This window comes from Acanthochromis polyacanthus, chromosome 11 (genome assembly GCF_021347895.1).
Source record: "Acanthochromis polyacanthus isolate Apoly-LR-REF ecotype Palm Island chromosome 11, KAUST_Apoly_ChrSc, whole genome shotgun sequence".
In the NCBI taxonomy this organism is placed as follows: Eukaryota; Metazoa; Chordata; class Actinopteri; family Pomacentridae; genus Acanthochromis; species Acanthochromis polyacanthus.
In genome coordinates, this window is record NC_067123.1 from 15,392,160 (window position 1) to 15,419,483 (window position 27,324).

The 27,324-nt window shown below is 39.2% G+C and overlaps 1 protein-coding gene across 2 annotated transcripts in view; it reads right to left on the bottom strand.

Moving 5' to 3' along the window:
* Positions 1–788: 788 nt before the first annotated feature.
* gabbr1b (gamma-aminobutyric acid (GABA) B receptor, 1b) overlaps positions 789–27,324 on the bottom strand; it is a 148,810-nt gene continuing 122,274 nt past the window's right edge. For both annotated transcript variants that reach the window (XM_051955127.1, XM_051955126.1), the window contains 9 exons: positions 26,476–26,626; positions 24,348–24,480; positions 23,266–23,382; positions 18,336–18,443; positions 17,451–17,544; positions 16,739–16,866; positions 12,022–12,150; positions 9,731–9,874; positions 789–9,307 (listed from right to left, as the gene is read on the bottom strand). In XM_051955127.1, coding sequence (XP_051811087.1) covers positions 9,026–9,307; positions 9,731–9,874; positions 12,022–12,150; positions 16,739–16,866; positions 17,451–17,544; positions 18,336–18,443; positions 23,266–23,382; positions 24,348–24,480; positions 26,476–26,626 — 1,286 coding nt within the window. In that variant the 3' untranslated portion in view covers positions 789–9,025. The remainder of the gene's footprint in view (positions 9,308–9,730; positions 9,875–12,021; positions 12,151–16,738; positions 16,867–17,450; positions 17,545–18,335; positions 18,444–23,265; positions 23,383–24,347; positions 24,481–26,475; positions 26,627–27,324) is intronic.

Genomic DNA, 27,324 nt, shown 5'->3' on the forward strand with positions numbered 1-27,324 from the left:
GGGTAGTCCTATACAAATAGTAGGCTCCCAACTGTTATTAGTATGACCAAGGTTCATATACACTTAACAGAGAAATTTATCACAAGTGTCACTTCTAAATTGAAAGTTAAAAGTGCAGCAATTTGCATTCTAATCAGAATCCAATGTCCCTCAGATTTTTTTCATGTCAATATATTGTGATGCAGTAAATGTATATAAAATCCCATCACATAAAATAAACTGATGTTGAGCTTACAAACAACTCCCCCGTGTCTAAAATGCAGTCCATATTGGGCTGTTTCTACTTCCTTCAGCTCAAAGACATGCATAGTAGTTAAAATAGGCTGTTAGTAGGAGTGTGATTGTGCATGGCTGTTTGTCCTATTGCGTTGGCCCTATGATGAAGTGGCTACATGTGCAGAATGCGCTGCCTTTACATGCCTACAACAGCTGAGGTAGGCTCCAGCCCCACCACGACCATTCACAGGATAAAGTGGGTGGATCTAACTGTCTTTTTACTACTTATGAGCTACACTGTCCGGGAGCCAAAAGGGCCAGTATTGCAGCTTATATCACTCTATTAGGTAGATGCTGAAATGTTTCAGTGGATAAGTCAACACTTTGACCTGCTGGTGGCATTAGATAAAAAGTCAGACGATCTCTAAATCCAATAGCATTGATCCTCTAAATACTGCATTGTAATCTGCCCAGTAGCTGCTGAGGTATTTAATTTACCCTAAGGTACTTCAGCGTGATGGCAGATCAGCTTACCATGCTACTGATTTAGCAATAAAGCGGAACACAAAGCATATTTTGAGAAAAACAGCTAGTTTTATTTTCATTCTTGCATTTGAATTATTCTGCAATATCAGATATCCCAGCATATAGAAATATATTTTGAATACTTTACCACATGAAATGCAGCTTGTATATGCAAAGTCAAATGCCATATTTACATCATCAGTTATTTACAGTCTATGTGCATATTCTGGTGTATATCAACATCACTTAAATCTTCACTGTTTTACAGACTTAATAGTTAAATACATTATCACAAACAAACATACAGTAGGTATTTGCACATGGTTAGTTTGGAATAATGTAACAGGAGAACTGCACAACATTGTCACAGTTTCTACCTATGCACTAGCCTAGCTGCGCTAGACAACCCACGGCAACGAATTTAATTCTCTGCCAGGGTCGGTCTAGTTACCCTCGGTAAGCCTCGAAGTTGGATGCTCCTAAAACTGGCCGACGAATCACCATGAAGTGTAGAGTCAGAAGGCGGGCGTAACTAAGTGACGACAGAAGCGCGACGATTCTGACAGAAACAACCGGAAACAACTAGCCTAGTCACGCTAGACAACACACGGCAACGAATTTAATTCTGTGCCAGTATCGGGCAACAAAAACGACAACAGTCGTTGAGCTCCATTAGCACCGACTCTGAATAATCTTTCTGTTAACATGTCTGTAATATACTTGAGCTTCACCCACTGACTGTATAAATAAGGCTTCACCGAACTCCCGCATCCTCTGATTTCCAGCGCTCTAGGAGCCTATTCGTTGCGCTGATTGGTTGTATACCTACCCAATTGCTGCAGAGTGATTTGATAGACAACCTTTTAGCCCGCCTCCCTCCCTGTCGAGAGTTCCTAGACCCTTGCGTCTTCAGACCTGGGTCTAGCGTGGCTAGGCTACCTATGCACCTCATATGGTCGTCATTAGTCAATTCAGAAGTGCTTCAGAACTCAAACTATCCATGCTAATGAGACAAGCTCTGTTACCACACAGAATATACATGAGACTAAATCGAAAACAAAGACCATTTCCATTCCTTGAGTAGAGATAACACAATATTGTTGTCATGACTGTTTATGGTAAAACAAAAAGAGCTTATGAACATGTACTGCAGACAAAGAAACAGACATGGCATTGAATTTAAAAAAATACTATCACAAAGAGATGCAGGTAAAAAAAAAAAAAACTCAATTTGCTGAAGAAGACACTTACGTGTGGATAAAAGCTCAAGGAAAGGCTAGGTAGATTAATATAAAATTACAATTCTGTGTGAAACCTCACACAAAAGTTTAGTACAAAAGAGAACTCAGCAAAATCAAAAACAATGATGTAAAGAGAACAATTTGTACTTCTTATGTAGAAATGTCATTGTAAACAAAGCTCTCTAAAAGAGACCTTGGACACAAATCATAAATACATGTGTAATAACTGTAGCATCAAGCCATGGAGGTATCTTCAAAGTCCTTGATACCAATTAAGTTGCTAAGACTCTGATGGCGGTGTGAATTAGAACTGTGTGTCAGCAGCTATGATGATAAGGTGAAGCCGGTAAAGGCCATGCGGAGTGGGCCAATAAAGTTTGCAGTTTAGATGCTAAAGATTGTTTCTGGTGTTCTACTTAAACTCACTATAAGTTTCTTTTTACCACAACCATTATTGTTACCAAATGTCAAATAAATAGTTTTGATACTCTAAATTGGCCAAATATTAACCACAGACAGCAGATCAGACAACAGTATTTCCAATAGTGATTAGCAGGGGATTATTTTGTTTATGTGTGGGCAGTGCTAGTTGTCAGAACAAACTATTACACTTGTAATCTGTATGATTTCCAAACCGTCGTTTCTTAATGACCTCCAAAATATTGACCCATGGTTTAAACAAACAATAAACAGTGAACCAGCTGAAAACAAACTGTGCTATACTACGTACAATACATGCTTTACTCTCTTTCACGTTTACAGGGAAGCTGAATCCAGCAGAGAGATGATGGCATATGATATAGTGCCATGTTTTCTTTTCTCTGTTGAGTAACAGTGTAAAGTTGAGTTTTGCCAATGTTTGAGCTAGTAAAGGTTCTTGATGATAGTAACCTTCTTTATGATTGAAGTAACAATGTGTGACCTACTTGCAATTGTGCTATCTGGCCCACAGTGCTCCGATAACATCAGCCCTCCTGTTTCAGTGAAGTCTGTGAGAGCCAGTCAGGTGATTCACAGAAATACAAAGCTCACAGACACTATAGAAACCAAAATTCCCACATGGCACTGTCAATAAGCATGAGATAAGATTTCATTTTCCACCAGTGAAAACCTCTTGAGTGAAACTGATCAGGAAGTCACAGAAAGCTGTGGTATTCACAAATGAAACCAAAAAAGCAGAAGCGTGAGTCCAACAAAATGGAAATGCTGCACTTCATACAGGGAAACTCTGATGACAGCATGATAGTTTCATTTTCCAGAGTACGTTTGCTTATGGCTACAGAGAAAATGTGTGAACTTCTGGCAAAAGTGATGGCCTTGTTTTCTGAGTGGGTCTGCAAACCCTTTGAGTACCACAAACATAGGCTAAGGTTTAATTTGAACATTGGGGGCCATCGAACATTTCCTACAGTCTGATGAATTTTTACACATCAATTAGTGCCTTTTCTGCCAAAGTTTATGGAAGAAATGTGGATTTATGTAAAGGAAAACACAAAATTCTAAGTCACAGGTGAAAAATCAACATACAACGTATTATAATGCAGTGAGACATTCAGTGTTTCTTATTAATATTTGAATTGTTTTTATGTATTCTCCTGTAGTTCAGCTTTAATATTGGCCCTGCTGAGTCAACACACATACAAGCAAGATTTACTCTTCTGTTCTCTTTTGTGTTTTTTTTGGTGGTTGAAGTAACCTTCCTAAATGAGCCACATGCTTACAGCGGTTACTTTCACAAGAAACTACTTTAAAATTAGCTAGTAAACAACATTTCTTTTAAGAAACTTTATAAATAATGTGTGGTGATGTTCAACTGATGGTTCTCAGACTTTTTTGAGAAAATAATGCCCTAATGTCAGACTTCCTCCTGTTTTCCTTTCTGGCTTATCAGCCTGTGTGCAGGGCATCAGAGGCTTTCAAAATCAATGCCCTGTACGCCTTTCGTGCTTTCAGTGGGCGGGGAAAGTGTACATATTTTATACACTGAGGTGGATGCCCATTATTCTAATAGACTACTGATTCATGCTCCTGTTATTCCAGAAACCTACTGATTACCATATTTAGGCTAACCACGTGAACCAACCTACTCTATGTCTCTTTTTCACTAGTTGACTTTTGTCCCTTTGACTCACTTTTTCCCACTGAATAAATTAACGACTGTATGTGTCAGAGTAATTTCTTTCTGAATAAAGACAAATCCAAGGTAACAGTTCATCCGAAAATAAAAAAATAACAGTAGGTTGAACTGATGTGGCTTTGTTTTACCTCAGTCCCTAAAAATACTGTCAAAAACAGATGAAAGTGATGAAATAGAACAAGTGAACTTGAAATGCACTGTTAGTGTGTTTACCCCCTGCTCAATAGTTTAAAAAAAAGAAAAAAAGGGGGTAATTTATTTCAAAAAAATCTTTAATACAATTAGGAAACATGAGCTATAAATTTCAAATTCCATTCCAACAGAACTGAAATTCATCTGATTAAAAAAAAAAAGAGTTGATACTGGTTGGGTATGCTTTTTTATGCTTTTTGTTGCCAAAATGGGTCATTCTGTGTGGTTTCACCAGATGGTGGTTGCCACACCATTTTCAAATTAGTCCTAAATTTGTATGTCACTAGACATACAATACATAGACAAAAGTACTTTCTATGCAAAATTGTAGGCCTGTAGCTCAAACAGTTTCTGAGTTGTGGGGGTCTGAAATTTTCAGAATTTGGGTTATAAAAAGCCTCGCCAGGGTTTTTTTTGCATCTTTAAGTGGTTATTTCTCAGCCTCTAGACATACCAGAGAGCTGTGAGTTGGTAAACAAGGCCTCTGCATGTTGCCCCACAAACATCCCCAGGTGTTTCCCTCCATGGGGGCTTGCTAAAAATGCTAAAAAATTAAGAAAAACCTACTCGCAAGTGGGGTTTGGGACCTTAAAAGTACTAGAAATACTGCACAGAAATGTTCTAACACCCCTGGGTTCCATTCTACACAAACTTGTGTGATAACTTAGCATACTGGAGCTTTCTAGATACCTCAGTTTGGAAAATATGAGCTCCCAAAGACGAGATTTTTAATTGGCTATTTTTGGTGGCAAAAATCTCAGTGTGGGACAGGTACCAGAGACCCCAACTTTTTCTACAAGACAGTTCCATCTGTCTTCTACTGTACAAAAAAGCAGCTAGGTTATATTTGTAGTTACTGAGATATTCTTCCTCAAAATGGCATGGGTAATGTCAAAATTGTTTTTTGCCTTTCAGTACTTTTTATTGGGATACAAGTATTAGTAGTCATTCCAATGGTAGTATTATGTATGTTTTGTTTTGTTTTTTTTTTGAAATGTTAGTTCTTAAAGGTAGTGTCTACAGATACCCGTAGCCTGTGGCCTACGGATACGGCACTTTCCCTTCATAAATATTAATGAGACGTACATGAATATTAATGAGCCGGCTGATGAACGGGCTTTGTGATTGGCTGGTAATCTGACGTACATAAATATTAATGAGCCGTTTTGGTAATCCGAGTGATGAAGGCGCTTCCGTGATTCGAGGTGAATCTGCGTGCCGAGCCTGTCATGTCAGTCATCTGCTGTTCTCTTTTCTATCATGCATAATGTCTTATAAATATCATTATCTGACTTTTTCACGGACAGCGATTTGGGGGTTGAAATCAGCACTACTATTAAAAATAGCAAAACTTTTTCTTCACGTGACCCTGTTCTAATAAAGCACAAACGACAGACTATTACATATTAACAACCTAAACAAAACCCTGACGTATTTTCTACGTCTGTCAACACAGACCCTGCACGGCAGTCACTGTTAGCGGACTCTGTTGAATGGCTAAGTTACAAAAAAAAAAAAAAAAAAAAAAAAAGAATGGCTAAGTTACATAACCACAAACAAATCTCACAATATCACAGTAAATCGAGTTTGTGGGGTTTTTTTTTTAATTCATGCCGAATTAAAGAGCTGCTCCTCACCATTCACGAGTGTTTGTTTCATATTCGACATCCTTAACTTTATCTTGTAAATTAGTGTCCGAAATTAAATGGGAACATTTGCAATGGAGTTCGTCAGCCGCTTCCACCACTGAACGCGGTAGACTAATTAATAGGAACTGGACTTCAAACAATTTAGACACGGCGTCTAAAAGCGTAAAAACTGCAATGTCTAAAGTGTGAGAGGAGACGGTCTATTTTTGGTTAAATTATACAATGTTCGCTGTCAAAGTCATTCATATAAACTGCCTGTAATGTGCAGCAAATAGTAGTTAACTGGCGCCAGCTCTTCAGTGACCTTAAAGCTGCTGTCCGGAGTTTGAATCGCAGCGTCTCCCAAAACACTGTTGATCCCACCCTCCCTCTGATTTCGCCCCTTTATTTGTGCACGCGCCTGTACCTGACAGGAGTGCCCGGAGTGCTGCAGCATCTTGCCTGTTTTGCTGTTTTCCACTCTTCTACATTTAGTACATTTAGTAAATAATAAAGGAATTACGTTAGAATTCTGTATTGAGTCTAACTTGTCCTAATACCAAAATAACATGAATCTGCTAGGATGAACGAGTAAAGTTTCAATATGTGATTACACTCGTGTATCCCTCTCGATGACGTTGTTGATCAAACTTAGTGCATTTACAGGTGTATATGTGTTACATTGTTTATTTATGTCTATCTAGAGTTCAGAATTGCATGACTCCTCTGATGAAGAGTATGTCCCAGACGCCCCAACATCTTCCTCCAGAGGTCTAAACGAAGCCGTCAGGCGGGCTATGGAGGCCGTGGTCGGAGAGCGACGCGAGCACCCTGAGCCAAAAAACGTCCTGCAGTCTCTTGGCCTGACAAGCCGTGGGATTGGTAACTTTTCTGGAAGTTGCTGATCCCTGATGCTCTCTCCTCCACAAGCAAAACAAATGTGAGCGCGGTTGCGTAGTGTGTAGCTCGCCCACCTCTGCATGGGCTTGCTTGCTGTGCGCGTAACCGTTGATTGACAGCATGACAAAGCTGAAGCTCAGACTTGATTGGTCGGCAGCGACCGGTGCTTTTTGGAATAACATGGGGGTCTATGCGAGGAAGGCGGAGCTCAGCAATAAATTTTCATATCGCGTTATACTAACTTTATGTTATAGTATCGAACTAGACTAACACATTTAAGCTTTGTTAAACAATGATACATAAATTGAAAACAAACGGAAACTCCGGACAGCAGCTTTAACGGTCCGTACCTCCGTATCTGTAGCATCAACCGTTGTTAAAGGTGACCTTCAAAAAGTGTAATGCCCTTTTTGTGTCACAAGGTCGAGTTTAGAGCCATACCTGTCTAGAGGCTGAGAAATAATCACTTAAAGATGCAAAAAACGCTGGCGAGGCTTTTTATAACCCAAATTCTGAAAATTTCAGACCCCCACAACTCAGAAACTATTTGAGCTACAGGTCTACAATTTTGCATAAAAAGTACTTTTATGACTGTCTAATGGCATGCAAATTTAAGACTAATTTGAAAATGGTGAAGCAACACCCCCAAGGAATATCTGGTCATTTCACCTGGAATGACCCAAATGAAACAACTGCAACAGCATGCACCAAACTACACTTTGGTGTATGTTTCCACATGTAACATAAAACAAACAAACAAACAAAATAATTTAGCCCTAAAGAGCAACATAAAAAAATCTGACTGTGGGATTAAAAATAAAGTCTTTTTAGTTGAAAGTTGGCCCATTGCACTTTTTTCATAGCCTAGCCGCGCTAGACAACCCACGGCAACGAATTTAATTCTCTGCCAGGGTGGGTCTAGCTACCCTCCATAAGGCTCGAGGCTGGATGCTCCTAAAACTGGCCGGACGAATCACCATGAAGTGTAGAGTCAGAAGGCGGGCGTAACGAAGTGACGACAGAGGCGCGACGATTCTGACAGAAACAACCGGCGCACAATAAACAGTTATCTTTCCACTCGGCTTTGGCCACAGCCCTTAAAGATTTGAAGCTAAAATTCAACTTGAAAGATAAACAAAGGACGGCACTGAAGTGTTTCATTGAGAAGAAAGACGTATTTGGACTTATGCCGACGGGATATGGCAAATCCTGAATATACCAGTTGGCTCCGCTGGTTGGGAAGCTAATGGGACTTAGCCACAATCCGCCGGCGCTCTAGGAACTACGTCAGCCTATTCGTTGCATTGATTGGTTGTATACCTACCCAATTGCTGCAGAGTGATTTGAAAGCCCTGTCGAGCAGCCCTAGACCCTTGTGCCTTCAGAAACATGGGTCTAGCGTGGCTAGGCTACTTTTTCAGGCTTTTTAACAAGAGAATGAAAAACCCAGCTTAAGCGTAAACATAAACACAAGCAGTAAAGGTGTTTTTATTGATGCTTTTAGCCTCATGTAATGCTACTTCAGCTCTTGAGTGCAGCATGTCCTCAGTTTTTTGAGTCTTAAATCAACAGGGCTAGGTTGATCTGCAGTGAGGGCTTTAGTATGAACACACACAGCATTGTATAAGACTGCAGTCTCTTTGAACAGAGACCAATATCAATACAAAAGCCACCATCAGACAGTTAAAAATGACAAACCGTAGTAGTAATGAATACAACCAGTTACTTAGTCACAAAACTGGTATCATTGATCAAGTTTGTCCTCATAATCAACTCTTAGAGGACAAAGCAATATCTAAACACCTCTATTTGACCCTTTGCTACGCTGTCATTTTAAAGAGTGCCACATTTGAAAACATCCTAAATATGCAGTTGTAGGCTGCAGAAATATTATTCTAAAAAAAAAATAACGAGAGTCTGTATATTTGATTTGATTTGGTTTTTTTCTTGCTAAATTTTATATTTAACAACATTTTAGCTTTGAGAGAAATGAAAAACAAAACCACTGAAATGGAAACCTTACTGGTGATTTCTTAAACAATGACCTTACGTTAGCTAACCTCTGGGTCTGGGTGGAATGGTCTTTGGAAAGAGCTCCTCCAACAGATACTGATTTTTTAAACTTATGTTTGAACTTCCTTTTTTACACCTTTACGTAGAACACTATAATCCTGTTCTCCAGTTGTTCACTTGTAGAGCAGCTGCAGCCGACTAGGATGGCAGTTATTTCGACTGATAGTGCTGTCTGGCTGGTAGAGGCTGGACGAGTTTGCAAAGGGATGGGAGTGGAGATCGGTGGTGGGTGCAGGGTACCCTGGAGGAGGCGCTAGTGATCTGGGGTCACTGTGGGTGATGGTGAGGGGAGGGGGACTGTGGTTCTGATTGGTAATGGTAGATGCTCTTCTTCTTGATCGCAGGGCCTGGCGCTCAGACAGCTGATTTCTGAGCTCCGACACACGTTCTTCTTTCTGAGGGGACAAATTGTAAGACAGATTTAACACTCTACTCTGGTCACAGTTCCTATAAGACTGTTTCATGGTAGGCTTCTGTTTAAACTGGGCTGATATTTTAGTGGAGGTGTGGGAAGAATAGAAAAATGGAGTTCTGCAAGTACTTCAGCTACAACATTAAAAAAAAAAGAGAGGTAAATAACATTGATAATCATAGTACAACGTAATGTTCTGCTGCGAAACCTTAGGTTGCGGCATTTACATGGATGTTACTTTGACATGTTACACCTCCCTAAACATTGTTTCCGATCGAGCACATCCCTCCATAGCAGCAATACTCTCACGTAACATGGATGTGCATAGTATTTAAGAGTTTTATCTGCTGGGTTGGAAGCAGGAATGAAAAGACAATCTTGTGACAAGAGAAAGGGCCTGTCTGACCTCTTGGATGATTTTCTGCAGCTCCTTATTCTCTCTCTCAAGCTGTCTGGACTTCTCCTCGTCATTGTTATTGGTGGAAGAGCCCGTCTTCATGGTCTCCTGGGCATCTGACTGCCATTCACCCCGTGTTATCAGGCGCCGCATCTGCAAAACATGGACATGTTTTCCTCAGTATAGATGTGAAGAATACCAGCCTAGTATTCTGTTCCTAAGGGTTCCATGGTTGTGGGATTCAAGAGTTTGACAAGCTGGGTATTTTGTATAAGCACAAGAAGCGTTTTTGTTCCTTAATGGATTCTATATTCAGTTGCCCTGGCACCAACTACACAAGTTACTTTGGTGTTTCTAATGTTGTTATCAAATTGTTAGGTTCAGGAAGAAAGTTAACTGCATGTGTGTCATCCTAAAAATGCTGTACTGTTTTTAAAGGATACTATACTTGTTTGATGCTTAACTGTACAGGAATCCATCCCTGAGGGGGTTCATCATAGACTTATAGTAACAAATAATAATAACCTTTTATATGTAGCACATTTCTGAACAAATGATATGGTGCTGCTATTGGTAGGGAATGAAACCAAGCAGACTAAAAAAGAGGGAGAAGGCCAGGAGAAGGCCTCAACATAGTGGAAAGATTATAAATAATGTTTTCAATGAAGACACTGATTTTGCCAATCTGAGATCCTCTGGAAGACAATTCCTTAGTGTTAAGAAGAGCACAGGCCTGTCCACATCTGATCACCACAGTCAGAAGCTTTTGCTAGAGGATCTCAAACAGACATCAGGCTAACGGGAGTTGAAAGATCACAAATGCAATATGATGCTTGACCATGTAAGGTTTTCAAAACAGGCAAAAAAAAATAAAAATCTTTATATCAGTTCTAAAACTGGCTAGTAACAAGCGAAGGCCAGCAAGAATTAATGAGTTAAAAGTTAAGCAGCAGAATTTCAAATTAGTTGAAGCCTATGAATGTTTTCTTTTTCTATGGATAAAGGAGTGAAGTAATACACTCTCTGTAGGTACTATACAGTAGGTCTATAATACATTACTATGGGTTTAGGCGATAAAATATCACAAACAATGAATAATGCATTAAGATTTCCCGAAGCCGTAGCTGTTTTTTTTAAATTGCTTGATTTGTCTGACCAATTCAGTAACCCAAAGATACTCCTCGACTAGCACAGTTACACTGGAGATGCAGGAACCAGTGAAATTTTAGCTTTTTTCCCTCATATGTAGGAAACCTCCGGGTGAGACAAAAGTAACAGTGTGAAGGATAGACTGCCTTACACCACTTATGTTTTCACGATGACACCATTACTCCAAATCCCTAATTAGCCCGAGCGATGCTCTTTTACCACCTGGGTCTCGACATTTTGCCCAACTGATCTGGAGCCTGTACAATAAAGCACCTTCAGCATACTCAGGATATGTTTTCTTTATCTGGCCTTACTGAACTGAACAGACAAAGTCAGGCTAATCCAACCCAGAGTTTCTGAACCTGCTATGAGCTGGTTCACATAAAAGGGTGCAGCTGGCAATAGATAATGAATAGCACACATGAACAAGTTGGCTATTTCCCTGGATTTTTCTCACAATAAGAACAAAATATTAATCCAGAAACATAATCCAGCCATGCTTCAAAGCAGCCATTGATTTCCATTGACTTCTATTCATTTCACTAATGATGTGAAAATTAACTATCAGATTTGAATAAAAGCAAAAATTGCTTTCCCCTGTCTGTGAACTAAAGAACCCAACATGCTAATGGGTGAAAGAGAAACACACTGTAAAAGCACTTTGCAGAACCTTGCTATGGTTAAACGCAAGTCCAAACCATTGCATAAAAATTTTAATCAATATATGTGTTTTCAGAACAGAAAAGGAATCAGGATGCTGTTAGCCTAGCCTGACATTAAGATTGAAAATAATAGGAAACAACAAGTCAGGCCCTGTTTAAAGTATATCTAATCAGTTCACTAATGCAATGTTGTTCTCTAACTGTTAAATACGAGTGTAATGTTTGAGTGTTCACATGAATTTCCTTCATGTAATCAATTGCCTCCTCTGTAAGCTAACATTAGGTGAGTAGAGTAGTGCAGATAGACACAATGCTCAATACTGATGCTGACACAGTAAGGCAGGGCCAAACTACTGCTGGTCATGTGATATTTCAGCCAAGATGACTTAAATACCCGATAAAAGGTAATTCATTAGGTGATGACACTTAAACTGCTGCTGTAATTTGCAGGAATGGAATGATGAGAGGAAAACGTTGCTCTGCTTTTACCTTTGGGACGAACAGAACCACCAAGGTGATGTAGACGGAGAAGATGATGGCCAAAGAGGCAAAAGCGAAGGAGGCGTCCTGCTGTGAGGACAGGATCATGGTGACTGGAGCTGTGATCATGCACAGCACCTAAGGAATACAGTACATAGAAACCCAAAGTTTAGTTTTTTCAATACAGTATAAGAAACCACATACAAGTCACTTCACAAAGAGCTTTCGAGTTGCACAGACATGCAGCACACCTTCGTGAGATTAAAGAAAAACGTGCAGATGCTAAATTTGCGCCCGTGCCAAGTGGAAGCTCCGACCAGAGGCGTGCAGGGGCAAAATTTCGGCCCGGGAGAATTAGTACTATAGCGGCCCACAGACCCCTCTACCCGCATGTACCAATAGCTCAACAGGTTGAGCCTCCGCCTTCGGTGTGGTGGTTGTGAGTTTGAGCCCAGCTTGCGGCGTTTTGCCGCCGTTCTTTGACATTTTCTCAAAGTGCTGTCTTACCAACAACACAGAAGCATATGAGAAAAGCAAGCGTGCTGCACCAATGCTAAACTTTGATCTCAAGTAGAGGGCCACAAAATGTCGTCCCACGGGCCGCAGTTGGCCCGCGAGTTTGAGACCCATGATTTAAAGCATTATTATTATTATTATTATTATTATTGTTATTATTTTATGACTGGAGCGGCCCAACAATAAAGCGGCCCACCGGGGATATCCCCGGTGTTCCCGATTACCCAGCACGCCACCCAGGGTGTGCATTTCCATCTGCATTTTCCTCTCTGAAATCTTTGCCTCCATTGCAGCAATATGGAGATGAAGGAAATTTAGTCTGTGGTAGCTGCAGTAATGAAAAATATAATAACAAAAATAGCCTCCCCAAAAAAATCCAGAAGGATCCTCAAGTTTCCTACATAAGAAGTCCCTGTTAAAAATGGGAGTCAAGATATACAAGATATACCAAGATATATCACCTTTTCACTCAAAATCTTTATTTAAAAGTGTTTCCACCTATATTCTCAGACTTTTAGTCCTCACTGTATGTGACAACCAAAAAGACATAATCACCTCTCCTACAACATAACAGTTATTGACAAAAAGCAGAAAACACAGTTAAATAAGCAAGACTCCAAATCACAGATCTGTTTAAAAGAAAATACCCATCTGTTTGCATTAGACGCATCATTATATTTATTGAATGTAACTCTTTGTTTGTACTATGCAGAACTGTTTCTGCATAGTACTTTTTGTTTCACTTCTGTCATTTCAACAAACATTGAGTAGAGATGAACTGGAGGGAGTGTGATACAGAGTGTGAGAGGATACAGGAGTGAGGGACACAGACAGAGCATGACTTCAAATGAAACATGAGAGGCATGCAGGTAACGCTGGGAATCAATACATATTCATCAACGGCCAGTCATCTCTGCACAAAAGTTGAAAATCTCATCAAAAATTCTCAAATGGAAGCAGCAGGCTGACACCAGCAGCAGTCACATTTTCTCTTTTGTGTCATTCCTTACACACAGAGATGCACAAACACAATCAAGCTCTCCACTCACACACAATTTGTCCATTTCATTTTATCCATTTCACTGGAACAAAAAGCATTCTGTGCACTTGAGATTCTTGCAATAGAACTAACCATGATCACTGATCTGGAGACGCAGTTTCCACGGAGTGCAGCCTTTACAGAGTGTTGCTTCATTACGACACGGGTCGAAATGAATAGCTTTGTCCACCATTCCTAGCCTACTGTCAGACCTCGTAATCTCAATTTGTTTGCTGATTCAAATAAGCCTGGGGCTGTTTTCCTGCTCAGTTGGAAATACAAAATAACCAATCAATGCTTTTTTGTCGGTATAATAAATGGCAATATCATCTTTCAAGCTAGCTAATTAAGTTAATGACAAAAAGTGACACAAAATGGCTACAAATCTGCAATATCCATTACAATTAGGCTACTTGACTTTGATATTTAACCTGGAAGTAATTTAATAAGAAATATAATCTATCACTAGACTTTAATTTTCTTAAATACTTACATTCAAAAGTATTTGTACTTTGTTTTAGTATTTCTAAATTGTCAGCTTGTCAGAACAACTCAGAAGAAACACTGCACTTTCAAACATTATTTATCTCATCTCTACTATTAGCAAGGTGATAAAAGACTAAAGAATTTTTTTCAACTGTTCAAAAAATTTTCTTTAGTCTTTTATCACCTTGGTGATAGTAGATACCATCAGCCTTAGCCCCACCTACACCTCTAGTGGTTAAATACCTGGGACTCTCCAAACTAGTTTTAGAACTGAAGAAGCCGCTCGGATGAGAGGCGAATTGTCTTCAAGATCACAAGAATAAGTCCAGTTGCCTGAACTAAACCCTTCACCTCAAGACTTAGTAACTGCTTTCAAATGGTTGTTAAAATTCAGGTATGAGTCAATAATGACACCAATGTTTCTGGCTTGATTTGTAACTTTTTTGTGACATAGAGTCAAGGTGAACACCGATCTTTGACATTTCATTTTTGGAGCCAAACACAATCACTTCAGTGTTGTCTGAATTAAACTGGAGGAAATTTTGGCACATCCACTCAATGATTTGATAAATACATTTACTCAGTGAAAGTAAAGTATTATTGTCATGTGATGACACTGAAATATAAAGTTTTGTGTCATCTGCTTAAGTATGATAAGTGATGTTGTAGTATTCTATAATCTAATCTAGGAGCAGCACGTAGATATTGAATATAAGTAATCTGAGAATGGATCCTTGAGGAACTCCGCATGTGACCTTTATGCACTCTAATGATTATCAGTAGAGACAAAGTAAGATTTGAACCAATTTAGTACAGTGCCAGAAGTCCCACTCAATTTTCCAGTCTGTCGAACAGTATGATGTGATTGAGTCAAGTGCTTCACTGAGGGTCCAGTAAAACCAAACAGGCATTTTAGTTGCATTCATTATTCAGATGTATGTCATTTAAGACTTTAGTAAGCACAGTCTCAGTGCTGTGAAATACATCAACAGATTTTTTTTTAAATTAAAAAAGTAGTAAGACCTTTGGAAATAATTAGATCTAGTATAAGTCCCTTGTTATGTGCTGAATCTGTTACATGCTGAGAAAGCCCAAAATTATCCAGAATTTTAAAAAAAAATCTCTCGCACTTCCATCTTCGAGATTATCAGTATGAATGTTAAAGTCACCAACAATTTAAGCTAAAACCAGCAATGACCAGGAAGCTAGTGGGATGAACTTCTTTCTCTCTTTTTTGACCATAGCACACTGCAGGAACAACTATGTTTTCATTTCCTGCCATTTGATAAAAGCTCACAATTTTCACAATAAACATCATCAATGTATCAATGTTTTAAGGATGTTTGAGCCATGTTTGACATTGACTTGGACAACCTGCTATGGAGATCACATCTTAGTATAAAACCTGACCCTTCCTGTTGCCAATAGGTAACACTAAGATTAAATACCCAGTCTGCAGCTCTGCTTGGATCAATCCAATTATACAAAAACATATTTTGTCACTTTGTTTTGGTGGTACACAGCCTGGTTTTGATGTCTGTTTCTGATTTTCTTAATATGCACATCAAAACAACCCAGTCAGGTACCAATTTGCATTTCATCCCCTCAGCTTAGATTTAAATTGGGTTCAGTGCATAGTGGATAATCCTCAAAAATTAATTAAAATACAACGATGGGAATGAAAATCACAAAACCAGCAAGACTGGATATGTTGTTGATTAAGAATCCACTTTCAGTATGTGTGTGTAACTGGCTGCAAGAGAGAGGCATTGCAAACCAGCAGCAGATGCCTCACTTGTCTTTTAAATTGCCATGCAGTGTAGAATACTATACCATTCAGTTAAAGGACTCATGGGAGGATAAATGACAAGAAATTCCAGTCCAAAATTCCCAAACAAAACTTGGCTCAATTTCTATTCGACTAAGATGTCTGACAATATATTTACAACCCTGTGATACAGTGGGATTATATAGTAATAAAGGAGGACCTTTGCAACACCTGGTGGCAGAAAAGAGAACAGCTAATTCAATTTTATGAAAATGAACCAGGGCAGGAGGATACTGAGGGAAAATTCATTTTAATTAATTTTTTGAAGCATGATTTCATGGGACTACTGTGTTGACCACGGCTAGGGTGAAGTACCTGCAATCATGTTCTGTAAAACTGACAAGGTGACAGCAGTTTGTTAGCATCAGTTAAGTTCTTAGGGTTTCCCTTCAACACAATTACTGGCTTTTCAAACACTGTATAAGTGGAAGACGAAGAACAGCGAGGAAAAAACATTTCTGGAGTTAGTTTAAGTGACAGGGTGTGAAAAACACACACAGTTTCCATCACTTCAGAGGATATTACACTGAGTAACATGCGCTAAACAGAGATTTATTCCCATTCATAATCATTACTCCCCTGTAATTTTGTCTAATTTTGACTTTTCTTAACCTTTCACTTCAATCATGAATTCATGCTAGAATTCAATAACTTTACTGAGACTTGCAATTTATTTTTTACAAAAAGTATACATTTACAAACACAAGTATACAGTTGCACACATGCACACACGAATGCATGCGAGCACACACACACACACACACACACACACACACACACACACACACACACACACACACACACACACACACACACACACACACACACACACACACACACACACAGATTAAACTTACAGCAACATTATAGATGGCCATGCCCACGGCTCGGTGGTCATTGATCTTCTCTGTGGAGATGGACTTGGTCTCATAGGCCAGGAAGATGCCGAGCAGTAGCAATAAGCCTTTATAACCATATACCACACCTGTAGAGATGGCAAGTGTGAGGTATGATGCAGCTGTTTGGAATGCAGCTCTTTTCAAGTTCTCATAGTACTTAGCATATACAGTTTTGCATTTAAAAAAAATCCTACAGTTGATTTGAAATTTTCCAGATCCTACTTTTTTTTAACACTTACTTCCTACCTTCCACCATGACTTAACACTGAGAGATCTGTCAACAATCTGTCACCCTTATTTTTCTAAGTAGTTGACTTTTTCTTTTTATAATGGTAAAATTTCCAGAAGTCAAACAGCTATTAATGTGGCAACATAGCCAGTTTGGCAAACTATTCAGTGTCAACATTCATTCCTGATCTGGAGCAATCCCACCTCAAAGTCCATTTATTTGCTGTTTTGGAGTATGTCAAATGATGACAGGATCCAGAACAGCTACTGTAGGTCTGTTTTGTTGGGTAGACTGCTACTGTGACTGTTGCGTAAAGATATATTTTGCTGAAGCATACAGAATCACGGGTACAGTGCTACATGGCAACAACAACAAAAAAAAAACAGAGAAAGCGAAAACTGACAAAAATAATATTCCATCATTTTGTGGTACTCCACTCACCCAGCCAGGTGGTCATCTTTTCTGAGCTGCAGTGCTCCAACAAAGGCTGGATCAAAACATCAAGGTCTCCTTTGGGGGCTTCTCTGGTGAATTTCTGCTCACATACATAAACAGTAACATATAGGTGAATGACAACAACACAACAACTTCAATGGCAAACACCTGTCCAGACACTCACCTGCCACATTATTAGGTTTACCTGTGAAATCTAAAGCAATCCAATACAACAGCTCTGCCATAAATTCTATTATTACAAAAGTTCTATTTTTTCCCATTTTAGTTAAGGTTGTCAAAAAGGTGATGCTTTTCCTATATGTACATAAGTGAGGTGAGTTTGGTGGTGGTGGATCACTGTACAGTATTTGTAACAGTGTACTCAGTGTACTCTTAAGAATAACACTGCTATTGTATTATATTGATAATAGAATAACACTGCTATTTGATTATATTGATAATAAAATTTGAAAGTTCTTGGGAAAGGAAATGGGATTAGTCTTTTACTGTCATTTTCATAATGGTTGAATTTCACAAAAGAGACCTGGAAAAAGGCTATACACTGACAGTCTCAACAGAATATTGAAAGAGATTATTAAGAAATTATTGAAAGAGTTCTTATTTCAAAAATTTTGCCTGTAATTATATACTATTGGCATTAAAACGAAATGAATTTTCAAAATCCAATCTACATTCAATTTAATTGCAATATTAGCAGCTAAAGCTTTCATGTGCTCTTCCTTCAACATGTTCTATTACTTTTCAGTTGAATTCTAATTAAACAAGCCAAACACAGTAGTAGACATAAGGTTTGTCTTTATAAGCACATGGGATGGTACCCATGTTTCTTGCTCAGTTATGAGTCACAACAGAATGAATGGATGATCATACCTCCACAGTGATATGTAAAGGATCGAGAATCTGCCAGATTATGAGAGACAGGATATCGATGCAGAGCAGAACACCAACAGTAGCATAGAGTTTCCATGGTTCCAGGTGCTGTTGGGAAACAGGGGGTGGTGGTCACTATATCAGCATGCTGAGGGATCAGGAAAAAACACAAATCCTCTCTTTCTGATTTTGTGAGGAAGGGATTTATGAAGCCATAAATAGAGCAGCCTAAGCTGGATGAGAAAACAATGATCCATCAATAACTTAGGCCAATTCAATTTGCCTTTAAAGCATTGGACCATGAAAGGAAGTGACAAACAGACCATTCTGAAAGTAGTGGACAGATTTTTGACCCAATTACTAAATAAAGGTGTTTCTTTATGTATTTAGCATTAAAGAAATATAAAACACTTTGGAGTGGGTCCAAGTCAAGTGGTTGCTGATTTTGTTGCAAGACCAAAGCCGTCTGGCTTTTCAGAAAGAAAAGGAATGCAAAGGCTACATTGAGACATGAACCACCTCTCATGACCAATGCTGAGCGCAGTTGCAGAGTAGCTGTGGAGATCCGCACCTGCAGCTCATCATTCCTCACTGCTATAAATACCAGTGCGGCACTGCACTGGGGCGTGGGTTCGTACTGCTTCAGTCGCTGAGATGATGCCAGCACGTGCCAGACCCTGCAACTACCGGAGCAGCATGCTTTCCCCCCAGCCGTCCTTCAGAGTGAGGACATGGACCCCTGCCACCCTCCAGAGCAAGGACGTGAACCTACTTCCCCCTTCCCTCCGAACTGCCCCGGTCAGCCAGCCCAGCCTCCCTGACAAGGACCTGGAGTCCTGGAGTCCTCCCTGGCCGCCGCCCTCTGCTGCACGCCAGCAGCCGCCATTCTTCTTTGGGCGCCGTCAACCACCGGCATGTGCTTCCTCCCGTGTGCGTTCAGCACTATAAAGCACTATAAAATACCATCTAGACTAGCCCACCTATTTCTCATGCTAGTCTTTATTAGAAAGCACTACAATATTCAGAGGCCTCACAATATGATGAATAATGGAACTGACTACTTAAAGTAACTTTCTAGGAAATGTCATTCATATTAGATGAAACTGCAAAAAATATTTAAGAATGAATAAACTAAAGAATTGATCTTTTTTAATGACCTATGTATGACTGAAGTCTTTTGTACATTGTGACTCTTTGTCATGTTCCACTGTTTTGGAGCAGTTTTTTCCAATGTAGCAGGTTTAATTTAAGGACATTGGAAATCCTGTACTACGCTGTCAAGTCATTCTTAACAAACATCGTCATCCTGGAAGCAGCAAAGAAAGAGGAAACAATTGTGACAAGACACCCCTGCATCCGATAGAACTAACCTCACCCTAGATCTCTTAAATACCTTGCTTGACTACGTCTTGACTACGCACACCTACTTCCGATAGTTTCTACAGACAGGAAAACCGCTGTGCCATGGGCTCACAGGTGTCTACAAGAGTAGTCAAGGTAGAGCATTGATGTTCTTTACAGGAACTGCTCCCACCCACTGGCTTAGGTGTGAGTATGACTCTTAGGTCAGAATCAAAATGCAGCACGTGATTCTCCTGGAGAGGTAACAGTTTGACCTTTGTGGACTGTACAAGGCACCTTTAAGATGACAGAAGCCCCGGCATCAAAGTAAACAAAAAACTCTGACACACTGAGCAGTACTTATTATTTGATTCCCACCACCCACTGGAGCATTAGCTAGGAGTTATCAGAACCTGACACCGTTGGGTCAGAATATGCCCTGAAGGACAGAGGGACAGTAGAGAGTACACAAAGACATTAGAGACATGTTTCAAACATGTGGCTACCCGAACTGGGCCTTTGGCTACACCACAAAAAGACAGAACAGAGAGGAAAATAACAATTAACAGAACAGCATAGGTATTCCTTATGTTGTTGTGTGAGCAAGACCAAAGAGGATTTTCAGCCAACAACACATCCCTGGGCAAATCAAGCCCAACAACATGCAGAGGCAGAAGCTTCCGTGCAATTAAGACTAAACACACAGGCATAAGCAGAGCAGTGTGCTGTATGTAGTTCAATACAGTGAGAAGTGCACAGAGCAGTACATTGAGTAAACAAAGCAACATGGCACAGCACAGAAGAGTCAACTACTGCATCCTCAGGTCAGGACACAGCAGTCCACCTACATCTGAAGAACAAAGGACACTCAGTTGAGGAAAGCACATCTTGAGCAAAGACTGCCAGTGGTTGGAAAGAGGAGCGAAAAATGCCTTCTAATGTTAAACAGGAATGCCAGTCACTAAACAGAATAGGTGGTCTATAACACGACATATCAGACACTTAAAATGCCATTCTGTAATGTCTTCCTAGACAGCTTAACACCTATTTACACCTCAACACATTTGAGAGTAACAACTGCTCCTACTCCTGTGCGAAAGCAGTAGTTGTGGAGACACTGGTGTGTCTAGTCGAAGTTGTTTCAGTTTAGCACAAACTTCATCTTATTATCCCACTTACACTCTAACATGAAAGCAGTTGTTTGATTGCCACAAGTAGTCAGCAGTAACTTTTTGGTAGATATCTGTGAAATGAGTTTACAGCTTTGGGTTTGTTACTCTGACATCAACACCACAACACCAGATAGGCATGCATGATCATTCTATATTGTGTTAATTATATTCACCACAGGAGATATTTTATATTCTTTTATAAAGTGAGATAACTGGTGAGAGCTCGTCTCTGGCCAGTGATTAAAAGTCAGTTTCATAAATCAAAGTTAGCGATCAAAGTTATCAAAGCTAGTACAACAGGGTTATGTATGTCCATGGGCAGTATCACCTAAATGTCACATGATTCAAAATTGTATCATCTCTCAATAATTGCACTTCTAAGTTGAACGGTAGAGTATTTTCTCTTAGGGGCAATCAAAAACAAATACTTTGGAACGACCATGTTGAAAATATAATTGTCCGCGTACACCTGTGATTTCAAATCAGCCTACTTGCATGAACATGGATATACAATGATCTGTGAACACCAGAACTGTTTCATTTTTGGGCAGGCGGTATAGAAGAAGCCATTGTACAACAAATCAGAACTGCAGTAGCTGCCCTCCTAAAGTGGCATCAGGAACAGTATGTGACTTGTACATTCTCACTCTGAAAAACAGATGGGTAAGTAATTCAGATTTGGTACAGGACTCATCAGCAGAAGTCAGACGTAGTGTGACTGCTCAGACAGTGTGATGAACAGTTCATCTCACCAGCCTCTATGGACCCACTCAAGAAAAACACCCTTGCTTGTTCTTTGGTACAGTGCAAAAGGAAACTTCACTAGACGGCATGGAAATAGGCGTGATGAACACTGGAAATACAATTTTTGGTCTAATATACAAAGTTCACTAGACTCAGATGGACTCCAACAGACTTGAGCTGAATTTGGCCAAGACTACCACAGTGAATGCATAGATTTGACAGTAAGGTGATGATGTTGGGCTGCACGATTGATAGAAGAGTTACGAGGAGAACATTTATTGATAGCATCATAAAATCATGTAGATATACCAAAATACTGGCTGACAAGATGACTTCCAGTCTGCAGAAGCCCGGTAGAAGAGGAACATTAACCAAGATACAATCCATAACAAATTACATGAGATTTTCTACAGAACAACAAAGTGGAAATTGTAGCTTGATTAACTATGTCACCTTACAGGGATCCAATAATACATGTTTGCGGTATTTAAAGAGAAAAACAACCCTCCAGCAAAGAGCAGCTGAAAAAAAAGGTCTCTGAATTGCAGGACATCTCTCCTCAAATTTACACAACAATGGCTTAATCCATGCTATGGAGTCTTGAATCTGCCATCAAAAATAAAAGTGGACACACAAAATACTAAGAAAGAAATTATTTGTATCAGAGTAAGGTGAGTATCTACTGTAGGAACTGTATTTTTAACATAGAAAATAAAAAATGTTTGATTTTAATTTAACGTTAGTAAAAAATACCCTCTAAATTGCCCATAGGTGTGAATGTGTGAGTGTGCTTGTTTGTCTCTCCATGTAACCCTGTGATAGACTGGTGACCCGCTCAGGGTGTCCCCTACCTTCACCCTAAATCAGCTGGGATAGACTCCAGCCTCCCACGACCCTAATGAGGATTAAACAGTGTATAGATAATAGATGGATGGATGAAAATATTCTGCTGTTCATCTTGAAAGTAATGCAACCATTGTGCAGTCAAACAATTTCAAATCATTTGACAGTTAAGTGATATTTCACAGTAGTATACTCAGCATATAAAAACATCATACTGACATGTTAACAACATAATGTAGAGGTCCATCCTCTGACCATACCAAATTTCTAAAGGCAGATCACTAAATGCTCACATTCAGATAACTGTTCCTGGGATCTTGATTTTAAGTCTTGAAACACTTTACGCTCAGAAGTATTACAGCAGCCACAGTGAATGAATTAAAGTGAAGATGGTCTGTTGTGACACAGTCCTACATTAAATAATCCTGTTTGATAAGCTTTCTCCAACTAAGAAGCTGTATCTCTGCAGGGAAGATTGTTTCTCTTTCCTCAGTTTCCTCAAACATTCACATAACTAAAATGTTCAGTCAGAAATGGTCTTTTACGAGAGACAGGAGAAGCAGGATGGAGATCTATTAGAAGATCTCCTGCTGGGATCAAAAGGAATAGGTCACTGGCATAACAAATAAATGCTAATCAATGCTCAAGGGCATGCAGTAAGCCAACAATTCCACTAAACTAAGAATACACTGAATGCATCATCTACTACTTCGGAGCTTGGAAATGGAGGATGTCTAAGTAAAGCCTCAACCCCAGGGCTTGGCAGAAGAGCTCAGGATGGACTTAATTGCTCACTCCTAAATGTACAGCTTTGATCCATGCCATTTTACCTTCCTTTTATCCTTTTTTTCATCCTTCTTGGTGAAGACGGTGTGAACCCACCAGATCTTGGTGAACATGCTGCCATATGCAATGCTGAAACCCAGACCAAGCAGCCACAGACGGAACTAGAAGAGGAGAAAAGAAAGGAAAGGTTACATTATTAAACTGATTAATACATCAAGCAGATTAATCAAATCGTCTCCTCAGCCGTTCTCCACCATTAACCTAGTTTGAGTTTATTAGCCTTTCAAAAATGACCTTGAACTGAAAATAACTGTCTTCGAGGGTGCCTATACCTTATGCCATAGATATGGTTTGCCATTAAAATGCTAGGCAGGAGTCAGATAAATAATGAGATAAGAGGTAAGAGTACAGATATCTGTTTTACTCATGGTGGAGATGGTAATAGTCTCTTTAAAAAGGACTAACTCTCCGGGTGAATAATACCCCTAAGTCAGCTGGGATAGCTTACACCATGTGACCCTACAGAGGATAAAGCGGTGTATGGGTAATGGATGGATGGATGTTCACAAAGGTAACAGCATGCCATCAATACTATGCTGGTTTAACAAAAGTGATTTTAACTTGTATTTCTGCTTTGCAGACATTTGGTGATTTCCAGTGCTATTTCTATTCTGCAAAAGAATCAGATTTCTGTTACATAACTTATGTGAGAAACTTAAAATCCTAAAATTAAAAGATTGTGAAGATTAACGGCTAACCTGACTCAAAAAAATGCACCTATCACGACCCATAAAGCTCACTGATCTGCCCATTCTGTGTCACAAAAATTGCAATCCTGTACAACAAACTTTTCACAAAAAAAGCAAAAAAAAAAACAAAAAACAACTGGATTCTCAGTTGGCAATGCATAGGCAGTGGTATGTTGATGTTGGCTAATGTGCCATGTGCAAATATATTTGCAGACAAGAACTTAAAATTTGAATATTTTACTAGCTCTTGATGTCAGATTTTTTAAAAATAATAAATTAATAATAGTAAAGCAGCAATAGGAATGCATAATAATAATATTGATAATAATAAATTCTGAAACTAAATTAAGGCCTCTGGAGCAATGTTTAAAATGTACCTGGCAGACAACAGGAAACTGCCTCCTATGTACATGGAGGCCATCAATGCCCAGAGGGAAGATGGCAGCCAGAGCCATCATGCAGCCCACTGCAGTCATGTTGTTAAGGTAGGGCTGAGAATTCTGAATATACCTGGAGTGAAAGCACAAGCATTCATGGATAAATGAATACATTTACTGTACCTCTAGATGCCACAGTAAAAGTAAAGGAACAGTTGCCTGGAATTTTTTTTTAAAGTTAAATGTATTCATATTTATAAGCGTTACAAGATACTGAGTAAAAAGCTAATATATTTTGTCTTTTAATTTTCATCATCAAGGCAACAGCTCCTGATAATAGCAATAATGCTAGCTTGGCTCAGCGCTTTTCGCTTTTGGTGCCTCTATATGTTTGCTTTTGTTGTTTTGCCTGGTCACCAATTTTAAGTTCAGTGGTGTGAACCCCACCTAAAGACTTTTTGATTATTGGTCTACAGGTTAATCAGGCCATTATGAGTTAATCTCTGCACTTACACCATCAACCAGAGAACATAGGTCATTGTGGCTCTCTATTGATTGCTATCGGGCCTGGCAGGCACCGGAGACGGAGGTGACACAGTAAGCAGAGGTGACGATGCCAGTCTAGCCTACTCGACAGGCTGAGGAAACAACCACACAAGCTGTGTATCTTTCACATGAATGCCTGATCCATCACCACCATAATAGACAAATTTAAAATACAAATTCACAGGATCATCAGCTGCTTATTGCCTTCTTTGGAGGACTCATTCAGCTCTCGCTGTCTCAGTGGAGCAGCAGCAAACATTCTTAAGGACCAATCCCATCCTGGTCACCATTTGTTTGAACCACTATCACTAGGCAGACATTCAGATCTGCATTAAATCACGGATAAACAGACTGAAAAACAACTTCTACCCCAGAGTCATAAGAGAACTGAACTCTAACAAACACTCACGTTAACTGTCTGGACTTGCGTGCCTACTAGCAGCCTAACTACTACCTTATTCATCTTGTATTCATTTACTGAAACTACACATTTGCATATACTTACAGACACCTGCATCTTGCATGTAATTTATGCACAACTTAAGCCATACTTTTTGTACATGTTCATCAATGTGCAATATCCAGAGATGCAACATCAGTAAAACTATCGTATTAATGATTCCTAAATATATGCAAAATAGCTATGTATAAAAGAATAAGCTATCCCACTGTTTTCACAGATACATTTATACATTTTTTTTCTGACCAGACGTTTTATTTTAGAAATAGGTTGTCAGATTTCTATTAAGACATGAGTGAAAGTGTGAATGAACCAGCTGTCAGTGTGTCAGCTGACTCCACTTCCATTGCTTTGACTGCTGAGGTATGATAATCCACGACATTTAACGGTCATTTCTGCTTACATTATTTCCAAGTTTTGCTAACAATGGTGTGTGGTAATGAAGCTCCAAGAAGGAGATTGACCTAAAAATCAAGAAATTACATTCACAAGACTGATATCAATGCCTAACTCTACCAGCTTGCAGGTCTTAATCAGTAGACTGATTTCATACCGCAGCGATAATAATCCTTGCATTTATAAATATGCATAGTTACTATTTTTAAGTTTCCTCCTAAGAGCTGTCTGCTCAACCATGCTTGAATTGCTTACATTTAAATGCATTAGTTATAATCTTTAACTACTTTTATACTTTACAGTTTTATGTCCTTAAGACTTCCAGGTTAAAGCAGATATCTCAGCTGCTGACATCTCAGCTTAAATGTCTAAAAATGGCTTCAGTCCTTTAAGCAATCTCCTTTTAGCTCTGGTTAGGGCAAACGTTTTGAGAATTGGTTTAAAATTTCACCAATTCCGAGATTACCTAAAAACAAGTGATTGAGATTCAAATATTCTGAGCACAGAGTGCTTATTTTGATTCTGGCAGGAGCATGCTAGTTGTTGTGAACAGTTTATTTGCCATTAAACCAAAGCAAGTTCTCCTTAGACCAAAGGGATATTCAGTTTTATGTAGTAATTTCCCCTTTTACATTACAAATAATATTTCAGCTAATAATTATACACAATTTTACACTGTTCAGTGCAACTTCATCTTTGACATATAGTACAAATGAGCTTTTGTACCTGACATTTCTGTTGTAGATGTTGAATGTGAGACAGACAATTCCCAGCAGGATTCCCAATCCAGCAAAGACAGAGACAGACACAAAGAGCTTCTGGGACAAGTAGCGAAATTCTTCGATGACCACCGTCTGATCTGCAGGGGGTCCTGATCCTAAAACACACATGTAATATGAAGGATGAAGATACTGTGGCCAACAGAGGAAGCAAAGAGAGGTCCAGGAAAACCTGATCTGAATGCATCCCCTGTGTTTGCTCTCACTACTGGTCTAACTAGCAGTGCATTGTCCAGCCGTGCTCCAACTTCTTATGTCTCAACAATGCTTTTTGTGAATCACAAACAGTCATTTAGTCTTTGGGTCCAGCACCAGTGTTCAGTTAACAATCATATCACAACCAACACTAACGGGCACACAAACACAACTCAGGACAGAGAAAGACAACTGACATTTTATACTACAGGGTTAATTTCATCGGCCCTCTTTGTACTGTGACTTTTGTATTAAGCCATTTTCCAATTTTACAAAGCAACACTGCTATGATGAAGTGCAATGTCTGTTCAATGCAATGAACAAGGTTCAGTCAAATGACACCGTGGAACCTGAGAAATGCATGTTAATATGCTATGATTTATGTGTTAAAATATATCAGCAATGCTAAAAAAAAAATTCTGGTCTAAAAGAAATATCTAATAGTGTTCAAAAAACGTATTAAAGACAAAATACAAAGACAAAGATGACAATGAAGTGTCCCTGCGTTACTTAAACACAATAATAGTAAAATCTGATGAGCAAATGTTATGAAGACACCTCATGGCTTTGTCCACAGATGGATCAGTGATAATAAGTGAAA